The sequence below is a fragment of the Catharus ustulatus genome, chromosome Z (assembly GCF_009819885.2).
Source record: "Catharus ustulatus isolate bCatUst1 chromosome Z, bCatUst1.pri.v2, whole genome shotgun sequence".
Lineage (NCBI taxonomy): Eukaryota > Metazoa > Chordata > Aves > Passeriformes > Turdidae > Catharus > Catharus ustulatus.
Window position 1 is genome coordinate 64623819 of NC_046262.2, and position 15993 is coordinate 64639811.

At 38.5% G+C, this 15993-nt stretch overlaps 1 protein-coding gene across 4 annotated transcripts in view; it reads left to right on the forward strand.

Annotated features, from left to right (window-relative positions):
- RNF38 (ring finger protein 38) overlaps window positions 1-15993 on the forward strand; it is a 110737-nt gene that overhangs the window by 81744 nt on the left and 13000 nt on the right. For all 4 annotated transcript variants that reach the window (XM_033084888.2, XM_033084889.2, XM_033084891.2 and 1 more), the window contains 4 exons: window positions 3525-3738; window positions 8109-8276; window positions 11973-12143; window positions 13779-13940. In XM_033084888.2, the coding sequence (XP_032940779.1) occupies window positions 3525-3738; window positions 8109-8276; window positions 11973-12143; window positions 13779-13940 (715 nt within the window). The remainder of the gene's footprint in view (window positions 1-3524; window positions 3739-8108; window positions 8277-11972; window positions 12144-13778; window positions 13941-15993) is intronic.

Below are 15993 nucleotides of genomic sequence, written 5' to 3' on the forward strand. Positions count from 1 at the left end.
TGAGCTGTTTGCAAAAGGGAGACACCTCATTGCAAAGCCATCTTCAGTCAAACAGGAGCTGTTAGGTTGGCTGCAGCTTTATGTACAAAAACATCACTCTTTCTAGGGCCGACTTGCCTGCTCCTGGGTAATAACACAAGCTTTTGCTCTATTCAGAGACATTCAAATGTGTCGGTACTTTGTTTCCCTGCACTTGAGTCAGGGCATTTTTACCTTGGTTGCAATGTTGCATTTGAGGTAGCTCCAGGTTTGTTCCAGAATAGCATTGCACCTAATCTCTTCTTCTAGAAGCAGGATTTTTAGGAAGAACAATATATACATGTTTCTTGTTTTGCAAGAGTTTTTCTGAGTCTTAAGAGTGCTCTAGAGTCATACCACAGCTAATAGCCATTCTCATTGATCAAAATTTGATTCCTTAAGATCATTATGAATGCATTTGTTATTGTTTTAGGTGAGGTTATGCCAATGCTTTTGAAGCAAATTTTTTGTTTTCCCTACTTTGTTTTCTCATTGCAAAATGGTTTCAGAGTTCATCAGGTTTTCAGGTTAAGATAAGATGAAAGGTGCACTCCAGCTGCAAATGGTCACTGAGCTCAAGGAAACAGGCTAGGGCCAGTGCAGGCAAAACCTTTGAAGTGGGTCTACTGTGGACATCAGTGCCCCAGTGTCATCAGCATTAATTCTTTCATCCTACCAGTTGATCCCTGTTGGTCAGGACAGTCTGTCTTGGGTTTTTTTATTACCTGGTTGTGTTTTTTCATTACCTGCCATACTATTTTGACCTAACCTCTTGGTATCAGGGATTTTGTACTGTGCCTAACACAAGTACCCTAATTTGTTGTGGTTTTTTTATTCTGATTCATTGTAAGCAAATAAATACTGCATTAATAGAGATAGCCTTCTGGTGTGAATTTGCAGAAAGATTTTGTCTAGATACTTTATATAATAATACAGATAAATTATGAATGTAAAAGAATGATGCATGCCTATGTGAAACAGAAGCCCGTTCCAATTTATCTTTATCAGTCATTGTGAAATGGAGGGATCTGTACCATTACTGTGCCTTACCTTTCATCTGTGCTTCCTTTCCTCCTTGAATGTAATTCTAAACTAAAGGGATTCAGGAATGTCTTACTGCAAAGCAATCATCCTTGTTAGAAATACGAAGATCTGCACATACTAACTCTGCAGTTTTGGATACCTTTTGATGGCTGTTCTTACCTGAGCATAGGAATTCCTGCAATTTTTTCACCACTTTCATCCTGTCTCTTTGTTTTAACCTGGCATTTACCATGTTTATACTGTGCATGTAGTAACAGAGGATTTTTTGGTGGCTGTTTTTAAAGACTTCAAGCACGTGTTCATTGCTGAAGTTTAATAATAGTTTAGACCCTTGTCTTGACAATTATTTTGAAGTAATTTCCAATAATTCAGAAGCTGATAAAGTGATAAAGCTCTGAATTTTGCTGACTGAAAGAATAGTACATTTATAATTCTGTACAGGAAAAAAATCCAGCTTTGCTTTTTGCCAGAGAATGATAATTCTTCATTCATTTGAAAAGGTACTCCAGAAGTGTTGCCAGCCTTTATTGGCTTTTTCATAATTCTGGGTTCATAGAAAAGTAAAACCAGGCCTTTTAACTAAGACAGAAGCAAGACTAGTTTTATGAGAGCTACCTTGTCTAAGAAACCACCTTGTCTAAGTGCTGGTGACAGTTAAGACAGTTTCTGTTCTTCTGAAGCCCTGGTGCTGTCTTTTGTAGCTTTCCTCTATTTTTGGAGCTTTTCCAAAGACAATTCCTCACATAGGCATTTTTGTGTTAAAATATTCAGACCATTTCTGTTTCATAGCAGAAAATAGCAAATTTAAAACAACCTGGGTACTCCAAAAGCAGAACATCTTAGGCATTACTAGGTCCATGATTAGAAGCTGTATATGCCAGTTTTACCTAAGGAGAATGTAGCAGTTGTATCATATTAGTAATAAAGCATCACAGAGTGCAGCAAAAACTCCAGGAAAGAAAACTGGATTTAAGACAAAATACATTAGTAAGAACTTAAATTTAGGTTCTCAGTAGTTAGAAGAGAACATAGCTTGTGTGTTCTGCCATGGTAGTTTATAAAAATAAAGGCAGCTATGCCTTTCTAAATTATCTGGAATTTTCTTTGCTGTGTTACAGCCTGGCCTTACACCTTCTGTCTGACCTGTTGAGAATTACTATTTGTTTCATTTCTAGGAATGGCAGTAATTTCATAAAAATCTCTGTGAGGTCGGGTAGAAAAATAGTGGCTTGAGACATTGTATCATATACTCACACTAGCATCTGGGTCGCGTGTAATTTGGTCTCACTTCCCCCAAGTATGTCTGTTTCATGCAGCACAAAAGTTGGACTCAGCCTGAGAAATATCTTGGATTTGCCAACAGGTTTATTTGATTTTTATTGGGTAATAGCAGAAGTACTGTTCCATGCAGTGTTGGAGAGGACATGTTCTAATAATGATCACAGATCTTTTTTGTCTCTTCACTGGGTCTTTTATCCTGTTTCATAAATGGGAAACCATTTCACCCCATGTAGCTTTAATTTGCTGTTGCTTCTGGGACCTGTAAGTTTTGTGTGTTGTGGAGATTGGAAGGCATGTGCTGAAAGTACAGCAAGATAATTTTGTGCTTTTCAGTGCTTTCCCCTTCCAAATAAATGAGAAGTGACTTGTTCAATACCTGTCATAATGAGTTTATCACATCTGTGTTCATCATTTTCTGAGTGCTGAACCTGAGCCAGTGGTCTCTGATGTCTAGAAGTTTTGGTTCAAAGTAGTTGCAGCTCTGCTCAGAACATACACAGAATTATATACGAACATAAAATCAAATCCTACACCCGTAGATCAGTTGATCAAATGAGGTATATGCTCTGGTCTAAATCTATCTGGAGAACTAACAGAAGTTCTCCACTCTGAAAAAGAAACAATACCACAATCCTAATTTCCTGGGATCTTCTGGAGAGAATTTTAGGATGCACATGAACATGTGAAAGCTGAGAAATGAATTTATTTCTTCAAAGAAGTCTACTGCTTTGTGTGCTGTCACTAAGCAAACAATCATTCTGTGGCATGGTTGAAACAAAGACCCTGGGGAAATCTGTGATCATTTAATGAAGGATTTTCACCTAGGTAGAATAAAGGCATGGGAATGTCGTGAAGATTACTGTCTTGTCTTTTGAGCACTATGGTGGCAATCAAAGTGTCATTTTTTTAATAAGGTAATATATACATAGGAGTTCTTCTCTTGGTTTTCCTAACAGCATTAAGCTATGCTCTGTTAAGCATTTCCATACTGAAAAAAGTGCCATTTGTAAGAACTCTAGCAGTTCTGTCAGTCAAAAATTTTATTCCAGTCTAATAAACTTGTTCTAGTAAAATTTTCTAGCTTAAAAAAATTCCTTAATATTTGATTCTCTTGAGGTTTTAGTTATGAAGAAGGATTTGTGTCATTTTTCTAACCTCTAATTTTTTTAATGCATTTCCAGTCCTCCTGTTCGACGTCAGAGAACAAGGAGAGATCGTTTGTCTAGACATAATTCTATTAGCCAGGATGAAAACTATCACCATCTCTCCTATGGACAGCAGCAAGCAATAGAAGAGCCTCGAGCCTTTCGCCCACCGAATGTATCTCCTCGTATGTTGCACCCAGCTGCTCACCCACCACAGCAGAATGCAGTGATGGTTGACATTCATGATCAGGTAAAATTTTTAGACCACAAACAGAAGGCTGTTCAATATGTGGTGTTTGGTTTGGGGGAGTTTTTCCCACCATTTTCTGTGGGAACCCAGGATATTCCCCTGGCTTCCCTGGAGCCTGTACAGGGGGCTCAGAAGCCTTGGCAAGGTGCCAGAAATCCCTGTGAGTTCGATCTAAGTCCCTGGGAGAAATTACCATCTTTATATACAGAATTACAGAGTCACAGAAATAAGTAGAGTGTAAATTGATGTGTTAAAAGGTAGAAAAATAAGGTTTTAAAGATTGTTTACATTAGGGGGTTTTTGGACACAAGATGGAGGATTTGTGGCGTAGTAAGAAATTCTTCTTCTTCTTCATGGCATCCATCTTCTGGGTCAGGATACCAACTCGGGATTGGTGAAGGGAAAACTGCTCGGTGTAAAGTGGGTATAAAGTATTGGTGATTAATTGTAAATAAAGTAGACGTAAATTAGGGTATAAAAGATAAGTCCTGCCCCGGAGGGCAGGAGAACAGCCTTGGATGAGTTGCAGAGTGGACTGCTGTAAGGTAGACAGAAAATTCCTTAGATAAGGAGGAATAAACAACCTTGGAAACCTCAGAACAACAGCTCTCGAGTCTTCTTTTGTGCCCTGCTGCGCCCTGCCTGCAAAATAAGAACTCTTAGACCATCCTTTACTGTGCAGGTGAGTGATCTCTGACCATAAAAGAGGTCGCCGCCTGTCACAATTTTCAGGATCCCTCTCCTCTACCAAATAGTTCACCTCGTCTCATAGTTGACAATTGAAGTCACAGAACACTAAAGTCTGTTTGACTTCTCACTGGTGGTGGTTTTTGTTGAGTATTACGTGTATGAAGCATTGCAGTAGGCAGTGAAAAATACCCAAGAAGTTCACACTTCTAATAAAGAAGATTGATACTTAAAAATTCATACTTAAAGATTTGTCAGTGCATGAATTGGCATATTTCTCTATGTCTGTCTCAAACCTTTGAAATGCAATTATTTTGCTTTTGTAACTAGTTTCTCATAATAGAGATGTGTTGTGACACGTACTAAATACGTATTCTATTTCACATTAAATACCTCAACATAGGGGTCATTAAATAGTTAAAATGTATTATTTAGTGGTAGAATTCACAATGCATATAATTGATTGTCTACATAGCAGCAGAACTCATTGTAGTTTTATTACAAAACTAAATTAACCCTCCAAGCCTAATCAACTCCTTCTTTAATTATACAAAAAATTATATACGTAGTTAGTCCAGAAAGTAAATAATTCATCTCTGTGACAACACTTTGTATAGAATTCTGTAACTGAGGACCTGTAAAAGAAGTTTTGAACCTCTCACTACAAGGAGGACATAATGTTGATGGAGCATCTCCTTGAAGAGCAATGGAACTGGTGAAGGGGCTGGAGCACAAATTGTATGAGGAGCGGCTGAGGAAGCTGCGTGTGTTTAGCCTAGAGAAAAGGATGCTCTGGGAGGACCTTACCAATCTCTAAAACTACATGAAAGGAGGTTGTAACCTGATGGGCATTGGTTTCCCAAGTAACAAATGACAGGACAAAGAGAAATTGCACAGGGGTATTTTAGATTGGATATTAGGAAAAATTACTGAAAGGATTGTCAACCATTGGAACTAGCTGCCCAGGGAAGTAGTGGAGTCACCATGCCTGGAGGTATTTAAAAGACACACAGATTGGCAATTACAGATGTGATTTAGGGGTGGCAGTGCCAGGTTAATGGTTGGACTTGATGAACTTAGGGGTTTTTTCTCACCTAAATGATTCTGTGGTCCTGTTGAGGTAACTTTTGTTGTTGGCTACTAAACTAACAGGCCACAGCACAAGTACACTAGTTCCTACATAGTTGTGAATAGACCTGGCATGAATTCTGATGTCCACATCGGAATGTGCACAGAATGCTGCTATAACATCTGTGCTTAAAAGCAGGTTTGCACTCAGTGCAGTTGCATAGCCCTGGTGTGTTGTACTATGTGTGCAGAGCAGTTCTCAGCAGGGAAGTATTTGCATTTGGGACCAAGTAAAAGTGATGGAAGTCAATGCCATTCTAGCACTCTCACGAGCTCCCACTTTTAACTGATCTGCTGGAGATCAGGTAATGTTCTTGCTTTATGTTGTAAGCTTGTGTCAAGTCTGACTGAACAGTTTTCCATCCCACTGCCAAATACCATCTATGATCAGATGTCAGTATTTCAAGACTGACTGAGGTCTTCCATGGTGCTACTTTCCTATTCAGGGACATTTTGAGAAGTCATTTTTTATTATTATTGTAACCAATAAACATTCCAGAATCACATACAGCATTGCAGTTATGCCACCTTTTGTAGCAAAGCCAAAACTGATTCAAATTCAGTCTTTCTGAGACTGGTTTCTGTCTAATATTGATATTTGAGATTTTAATCTGTGTTCAGTGATCTATTTTGGTCTATCTGGCTCTACATCACCAGTTTGGTGGTTTCTCTTATTCTCACTTTCCTGAAGAGCTGTTCTTTTTCCATTTTAAATAAGAAGGTTCTATTTGGGCTGATCGTGACGTGACATAAAAGAGAGCTTTGAAATAATTAGTTTCAATTACAGTAATTTCACGATTATAAACTGCACCATTTTGTCTAAAATTTTGATGTGAACCTGAAGTGCGGCTTATAATCAGGTGCGGCTTATATATGGACAAAGAACAAAAAGTTGCTGTTTTAGTTTGGAGAACAGGTGTCTGCTGAGAAAGGCAAGAACTTCTCTTTGAAATGGAGAATGTAAACCCCCTCCCTCCAAATTATTATAATTTTGAAATCAAGGGGCTTTCAGGCAAAAATATGGGAATTAGGAATAACAGTTCTTTTCTAGGGAAATTAAAATAGAAATACAATACCACAAAGAAACAAACCCCAAACCCTGACAAAGTCAGAGTACAACCTGACACCCCGTCAGGCAGTGTGTTGGTAGCAGTCCCATTAAACGGTGACTGAATCCTCTTGCAGTGACAGATGTGATTCAGTTAAAGCAGTGCTCCTGCAGAAGGTGCAGTTTCCCTCCGGAGGTCCAGTGGTGATGTGGAGAAATCTGGTTTTCCTCTGGAGTCCAGTGGAGAAAGGGGCTCCCTTAGTGTCCCAAAACCTCTGTTTTAATCTTGGTAAGAAATGTTGGGCTCTTTCCCCTGGCTGGAACAACTTCCAATGGGATGCAGTAATTTTATCAGTCACACAGTGGGACTCAATGGCCATTAGCAGAAAATGACTCACTGGAGGAAGGATGGGTTGTGAAAAGATAAAGAACAATGCCCCGCCTGGTTTCAATGGATGGCCCATTAGTAGAATATCTGCCATGGAGATAAAAATCACTGCCCCCACCCTCAACAGATGGTGATAGAATAGATACCTTTTATCACACTCTGTATGTAACGTGCGGTTTAAAATCAGGTGCGGCTTATATATGCACAAAGAATGAAAAGTTGCTGGCACCCAGAAGTGTGGCTTATACTCAGTGCGACTTATAATCGTGAAATTACTGTAATCTGTGCTACCTGACTCTTAAGCCTGTTCAGTTTTATTAGAGCATGAAAGTGTTAAAAGATTGCTCAGTGTTAAAAGAGCCAACAGAACAAAACCAACAACAAAATTTTAAACAAACATCTCATGTGGTTTCTAGGTCCAGAATACCTTGGTTTGGTGATTAATTTTTAGGGATTGCCACTAGTTAGAAAATTGTGTTGCATGGTTTCCTAACATGAATCTGGATAGTTATGGTCTGCTGCCTCTTAGTCATGTTAACTTTTTCAGCTTTCTAGCTAGCTGTTCTGTTACTTAAATTAGGAATTTAGCTTAAATTCTGGCCTGGAAGTGAATCTTTTGATTCACTTGGTGAGTCTTTTTGGAAAAAATCTGGAAAAAAAAATCTGGAAAACAATTTTGTTGTTATAAAGATACAAGTGTCTTGAGTTAATATTTTATCAGTCGCTTCAGAACAGAGAAAATTACTGAACTTCTTGTAGATTAGCTTTTATGTAGGAGTTACTACCTTCTTATAAGAATTAACCTTGGAGAGAGAAGAGAGGGTAGGCAGGCTTAGTAGTCTGATGTGCTTTTGAGTGACTAAAGGTGCCACTGAAGTTTTGACATGTTAAGCTGAGAGATCCCTCTCGCCCAGAAATTCTGATCAATAAGTAACATTCCATTGATAAAAACATTTTAATGAATGGAAATTACAACCATGTGCCTCCTTTAACTCTTTCTTTGTGAATATGTTATTTTTCTGATCTGTAAGTAAAAGCTTGTTATCTTACTGTGCTATACAAGAGTGTTAAGACTTTGCAGTAAGTTACTAAATCCATTTTCTTTTCCTTATGTTGCAGATCCATCAGGGCACAGTTCCTGTTTCATACACAGTGACAACTGTGGCTCCGCATGGGATACCACTTTGCACAGGCCAGCACATTCCAGCCTGCAGCACGCAGCAGGTCCCAGGGTGCTCAGTGGTTTTCAGTGGCCAGCACCTTCCAGTTTGCAGTGTGCCTCCCCCAGTAAGTGGGTCTCTCTAACTACACCAGCTTCAATCTATTTTTCCAGTAAAAATCTATAATGTCATACACAGTACTATATACAGCATCTAGTGAACACTTTTGATGTTGGTTAAATGTTGGTCTCTGCCAACAGTGCATAACTTTGCTTTTCCTGTGGTGCATTCTGTGACATGAATAAGTCTGTGTGACACTGAAACAAAACCCTTGATATGACCCATGTATTTCTTTAGGTTGGTCCTTGAAGAGTAAGGGTAATTCGCATTTATCATGCCTGGGTGCCATTTATCCCCATGAGAGGCAACAAGGTCTGCAGCATGCTGCTAGGTAGTCTGGAATATTTGTGAGAATCATTTTCCCCTGACCTGTCAAATTGGTGAACATCTGTTACATAAGGTGGTGCATATCCCTGAGGCAGCATGAGAGACAGCCGTTTTCTTCTGTTTAGTGATGAGTTAGTGGAACAAAGCAATATCAGAATAAGTACCCAGAGGCTTGAACAATACTTACATAGTAGATTCAGCAAAGTGAAAAGCAGCATGTCCTAGGGAACAACAGAAAAAAAATATGAAACTGTATTGGGGCTTAGGAAAATCCATCCAACAGTTACTAATAATCTTACCCTATGCTTTGAATAGGTTTATTATCTGTGCAGATCATAAAATGTTTTGTAATTCAACGATGCAGTTGTCCTTTTAATACTTGCAGGAGTAAAGCTTTGGTTTTGTTTTGAATATGCAACAGTTAATCAATTGTGTTGAGAGAATAGATACAGTACAAGTGAATATAAACAGTTAAATTTCCGTAGCATCAGCAGGCAGACTAAAGTCTTTCTTCTGTTAAAGAATAAAACTGAAGAATAATTTTAAGTTATCAGGGGGCCCTGGAGGTTGTCTGGTGGTCACTGCTGCAGTACCAACTTCCAAGTATGGAGATTTCACAATGCCTCTAAGCTTCTGCTCCAGTCCTTGTCTGTCCTTGTGATGAAGAATTTACTCTGTATGTCTGCTTGAGTTTTCTTTGTTGCATCTTGGTCCCGTTGGTCCTTGTGCTCTTTGACTTTGCTTCTTGAGGAGGACTTGGATTCTTCCCGTCTGCTCTCAGGAAGTAGTTAGACCCAGGGGTAAGGTTTTTGCTTAGTTTTCTGTTTTTAAAGAAGAACAAGTCTAGTGCTGGCATTTTTTTTTTTGCAGTTTTCTCCAAGTCAGTGCTCATCATGACTTTCAACAAGACCTGGTCATTGTCTTGTCATTGTCTCTGGCACTGGGATGCCCAAAATTGGGCCCAAGACTTGAGATTAATGTCACAGTTTCTGAATGGAGGGGCAGAATCACTTTACTGGTTTCGCCAGTTGCCTTTTTAGCCATGCAACCTAGCATGCCATAGGCCTTTTTGACTAAGTACACTATGGGTATTGTATACATGTCCACTACAACCCCACTTTTTTTTCTGCAAATCTGACTTCAACCGGTTAGTCTCAGAGTGTCCAGATCCATGGAGTTACTCTTTTCCAGTGCCAGACATTGCATTTGTCTTTGAATTTTAAATAGCTCCTGTTGGCCAGTTTCTCCAGCCTATAACAATACATCTTAAAGGTAGCCCATGCCCTCCCTTGAGCATGTCACCTTGCTCACCAGCTTCATCTGTGAACTTCCCAGTTTCCTTTTTTTATTTTAACAATTATTTTATTTTAACAATATTTGTCTCTCTCACTGCATGTGTAACTATGAAGTAAACAAAGGCTGCACCTGAGTCATACCAACACAGACTGGGGATGAACAGATCAGAGCAGCCCTGTAAGAAGGACTTGGGGGTGCTGTGGGTGAGAGGCTGGACATGACCCAGCCATGGGCACTCCCAGCCCAGAGAGCCAAATGTGTCCTGGGCTGTATCCAAAGCAGCGTGGGCAGCAGGAGAGGGAGGGGATTCTGCCCCTCTGCTCTGCTCTGTTGAGACCCACCAGGAACCCTGCACCCAACTCTGGGGTCCCAGCACAGGAAGGGCATGGAACTGCTGGAGGGAGTCTGGAACAGGGACACCAAGATGATCAGAGGGAGGGAGCACATCTATGATGAAAGGCTGAGAAAACTAGGTTTGTTCAGCCTGGAAAAGAGAAGGCTTTGGTACCCTAATTCCAGTACTTGAAAGAAGCCTACCAGAATGGTGGACAGAGACTTTTTACAAAACCATGTAGTGACAGAATAAGATGGGGCTTTAAGCTGAATAAGAGTGGGTTTAAATTGGATAATAGGAAAAATAAATCTTTACTGTGAGGGTGCTGAGGCACTGAAACAAGTTGCCCTGGAAGATGATGTATTCCACATCCCTGAAAGTGTTCAAGGCCAGGTTGGATGAAGGTCTGAACAACCTCGTCTAGTGAAAGGTGTCCCTGCCCATGGCAGGGAATTTGGAACAAAATGATCTTTTAAGGTGCCTTCCCACCCAGGTCATTCTATGATAAGAATCTCATGTTTTGAAGCAGACTGTGAGATGTTCTACCTGCAAATTCATCTTCAGCTGTTTCAGAGGACAGTTTTCAATTTAGTAAAGTACAATAGAAATGTATTATGACCATAGAAACACTTGCTTACATTATTTGTTTTAGAAAAATTATATAGTAACTGAGGGAAAAGAATAGTCAGCATAATTTAAATTAAAAATAGTAGTTGGATCAAATTATTCTACTAGTGTTTTCATGCATTTGGAGGTTTATGTTTGGCCATGATCATAGCAAATTGAGATGGTAGTTTCACCTCCACTACTGAAATCTAATTTTAAGTTAATTAATTTACCATTTTATGCTATTATAGTCAATATGTAAATGCATGCTAATAAAAACTAATAAGAAAAAAAGGTGAGAGATCAAAACTGGGTAACTGTTCTTTTCAAGATTTGATAATGAGTATCTTAATTGAATGCTCCTGTAATTGTTAAAATTGTAAAAGAAATACCTGACAGTCTCATATTGGATCAAAGCACAACAAAAAAGAGAATGCAGGTTCCTTTCTCCTCCGTATTTAAAGATGGAAGTAAAACTGAACAATGCTACAAAGCACATTCCTGTTCCCCTGCGTTGCCTTCATAATTTTATTGTTCAAACATTAGTGCCCAAAGTTGCTTTTGTGTCAGGAATTTAAAGGAGGAGAGAAAAAGAGCTATTTCCTGTAGTATCTGTTCCTAGGGACCTGCTTTTAGAGCATAGGACTCACCCAAAAGTGCGAAATGGAGCAGACTGTATGAGTTATTCATAGTATATGAGGCAACAGAGGTCTTTAGGCACAGTCTGACAGCTGGGTCCCTCAGCTGCATCTAAAGTTTAAGTGATTGCAAGACTGTTGCTTTGGCATGTTGTTTTGATGATGATATGCGGGAAAAACAAAAATTAACTAGAATAACTGTATCTGCTCATCATTAGGAGCATGTCTAATCCTGAAATAATGAAAATCCAGACTCCTGGTGACCTCATGAGCACTTAGCAAATGTCACACTATGCTTCTTCCTAGAGCCTATTCTGTAGTAATCACTGTTCCTTGGGTATTTGAATGAGTTACTGTTTATGTGTATTTTGGTGGCTTTTTCAACAAGGCTAAAGAACTGTTCTGTTACAATTATATCTTTCCATAATTGATAAATAGACTATGGTACATTGCGTAGGGAAAGTTTTTCATACGAAAATGTATTGTTTTCATTTTATTTCAGATGCTTCAGGCGTGCTCAGTCCAGCACCTACCTGTACCATATGCAGCATTTCCACCCCTCATTTCTAGTGACCCATTCCTTTTGCATCCTCCTCATATCTCTACACACCACCCTCCTCACTTACCTCCTCCAGGACAATTTGTTCCTTTCCAAGCACAGCAGTCACGGTCGGTAAGTAATGCTTCTTACCACACTCAGAGTAGAACTGGTGGGCTGGATGGGCACATAGTACTGATACCTGATTGACGGAACAAGGATTTTCTTTCAAATTGTAACCGCTTGGTATGAAGATGAAAAAATACTTCTGAAGTTTAGTGTTTCACATCAGATTTCATCATTTGCTGTGCTGTTCCTTCATAGGTTTTTACTTCTCTCAGAAAGATGGGAATTTCCTTTAGCATTAGGTATTTTTTTCCCAGGAAGCAGAGTAGAATCCAGAGAAGGTTGTGTAAGCATAGTAGGCGTCTCAGAGAAAAGCTTAGCAGATAAAAGAGCACAGAGTGTTGCTTTTATTACATGTTTCTTTTTTTACACAGTAATACAAGAAGTATTACTTCTTGATTAATTTTTAAATGACCAGTCCTTTCCCTAGGAAATTTTCTTTGCACTTTTAAAAGTTACTGGTGTTGTTGCTTAAGCAGATTTGGCTTAGTGAAACGGACTATGGCAACATGGGAAAATGTGACTCTGTTTTGGATTTAGGGAGGACTCAGTTCTGGCCTACCACTCTTTCTATGTGGTTATCTGAGTACTTGTCCATTTGTTTGCCCTGGCGAGTAGAAGACATAGATATTTCTATAATACAGAAATAGGATGTAGCTTTATTATTGCAAACACTGCTGAGACTCCCTTCATGCCATGTCTCCAGTGTGGATAGGATTGTAATCACTTCATTACAGTGATGGGAGTTTCCATTATCCTAGCAAAGTGGGGGTTTTGTGGTAGAAATCTTTACAAGACTTAGCTTTAGAAAATGTATGGACTCAGGTTTTAGATTGAGTTGCTTACTTTGGTTTTTAACTAGGTTTACCTGTCAGCTTTCAGCTCTGCCAGAAAACCTATATTGTAGTGGTTTAAGAATATCTTGTTTGTTCTGTGTAACAAGAAAACAGAATATTACTTTTGTTCCACAAGGTGGCTTTCTTAGCTGAATTTCTTGAAATTGTTTAATTCAGTATCAATAACAGAAAGGTGTATTTATGAAACAGTGAGAATTCCTGGTTGCTTCTTGGGCACTTTTGGACTCATGTAATAGATTTGACTAGCAACAAAACTAATCTTGGAATATCATGCTGCTGAAACCTCAGGACTGCTTGTTAGGACTGCTTGCATGACCCTCCTAGAAAAGCATCTGCTTTCTGGATGTCGTTGTCAGTTTCATCTTCTGGAATCACGGTGATTCCTCTCCACTTTTCAGTTTTTCTGGCACAATTTCAGTTCTTGTCTGTGGTTGTTTATTTTTTCTCTCGCATAGCTATACAGTGAGAGCAGCCTGGCAAGAGGGAGAGCAAATATTTGTCCTGAAAAATGCAGGACACAGGAAATTGCAGCCACTCCTATATTTGCTATATCACATAAATTCCTGGTATATAAACATGGCTAGCTGGGAAGGGTGAATTTATATCAAATGTGTAGTGTTGTCTTTGCTTTTTTGGGGCATGTTAATGGCCTAGGAATTGATCACAGAGTTACTATAAAATTGATCATGGCAGCACAGAATGTACAGCTGGGACTGCTGTTCTTTACTGGGGAAAAATTTCATCTCTATTATTTCAACAAAGGCTATCTCTGGTTTTTTTTTTGTAGCCACTTCAAAGAATAGAAAATGACGTAGAATTGCTTGGAGAACATCTTCCTGTAGGAGGTTTTACATACCCTCCCTCAGCCCATCCACCAACGTTGCCTCCCTCAACTCCTCTTCAATTCTTAGCCCATGATCCATTACACCAGGAGGTGTCATTTGGTGTAGTAAGTATTGTTTTCTATGCTACGTTCTCTTTCATACTACATTAACATTTTTGATCTTTATTCTGTAGTACATTTTGTTGAAAAGTCACACTTTTGCAGTCATATTTCATTATTGGAATAGCTGCATACTGTAGTGTTTTCTTTAAGCTTTTGTTAATTGAGTAAAGGGTAATTTAATGACATCAGCAAATTATTTCCAGTAACGTTATCTGCAGAGTGCAGCAGCATTTACTTAGAAAACTTCCCGTGTTGTCACATAGTCTGTTGTAGGAATTGCTACTATAGTTTAGAAAAACTAGTGTCACTTTTAGTTAATTCTTCATCATATGCTGAGTTTCCACAACTCAGGAAAGCCAGAATGCTTTAAAAACTTTAGCTTTAAGCAGTTGTAGAGTGCTTTCATAACTTATACCACACCATATATTATAAAGATAGCCATGTTATAAAGCTTAATTTAAGTCAGCTTTCAGGGGATCAACAGGCAGTTCAACTGCAGCAGCACAAAATAAAATTAGAAGTGGTGCAGAATAAAGTCAGTGTTGAATTTAGTTGAATCATGTGCTTCTCTGGTGTGTCCAGAAGTGCTACTTCTAGGATCTTTGTCTTGTGCTTCAATCTGCAATTATGCTAGTCCTGAAATGGGTCAGGGTTTTGTTGTTGTTGTTGTTGTAGTTGTGGTTGTTTTGTGCAGGTCACTTTAAAAAAAAAATACCCCCTGTCCTGCCTGTGTAGTGCTGGGAGAAATAGCTGATCCCAAATATAGGTGCTGGAATTTTTTATTGTTTGACATGTGCATCAAGTTGTCAGTGGTTTTAGGGGCATATTGTTATTTAAATTTTAAGTAATAATTAAATTTTTGGCCCTGCAGCTGCAGAATATACAGATATCTTGTCTTTAATTATTCTCCTTGAAATCACAGAACCTAGTTAAATGCTTGCTGCAGTTTTTATAAAGGTTCAAGTAAATGCCCACCATTTCAAAAAGTGATCAACTTACTCCTAGTCTAAAGATGTACAGATTTTCAATGAAGTTTTCAGGCACATTGAGACACTTTGGAGTCCAGGACACTTGAAAACTTCCATAAACTGCTTGTGTTTTATTCAGTGTGCTTGTTAGATTACTTAGTCTAATCATACATATTTTGCTTGGAGTCAGATTTCCTTTCATTTTTAAGATTGATTGTTAAAGTAGATAGGGAACATAATACCATTTTCTGCAGACTGCAGCATTTGTCCTGTCTGATGCTTCAACTCTGTTTTATTTATTGCAAAGGAGTAGAATAGAGACATTACAAGTAACCATGTGGCCTTTTATAAAGTAATACTAAATCTTTATAAAGCTTTATTTCCATTAACATTTGAGTGGAATAGCTGCATTTCTGATTTTTTTCATTCAGTGAATGCAACAGTTTCTAATTATGTTTTTAGATTGGAGAATTCACAAAGCAGTTAAATATTTGATATGTCTAGTTTGAGACTTCAACCAAAAGGAACCTGGCTCTTTTGCATTGTGTATATTCATGTGTTAATTTTATGTATGACTGTGGCTACCTAATTATAATTCCATTGTAAAATTAGGGGATTTTAGGTTATTTATTGGGAGTCTTGGGCTCTTGTGCTTTCAAATTTCAAATGTGTAAGAAGGAAAACATGTTAGTAAAGGCTTAGTGGTTTTTGTTAAAAAAAAATTCTTGAGGCCCTCAAATATGAATTCAGTAGGAATAAATTAATTTCACTTATAGAAAATACAAAAACATTTCAGTATAAGGTAAAAAAGCACCCTGATTTATACGTGGAATGAATGCATTGAAACTTTGGGCTTGAGTGTCTCTCCGTGTGTGGTCCAGCTGCAGAAATTGTACTGATTTAACCTTCCACATACACCTGAAAGGCTTAAAGCCTTTAAGCTTAAATGTAAATATATACTACTGCTTAAAGGTTAGAGGTTTTTGAAAGAGACTTGTTTAAAATTCTCATTTTTAAAGAGTTTTTTTAAGGGCTTCTTTACTCAACTGCTTATGCTCAGGTGCATAATAGCACCTGAGCCTTTTATA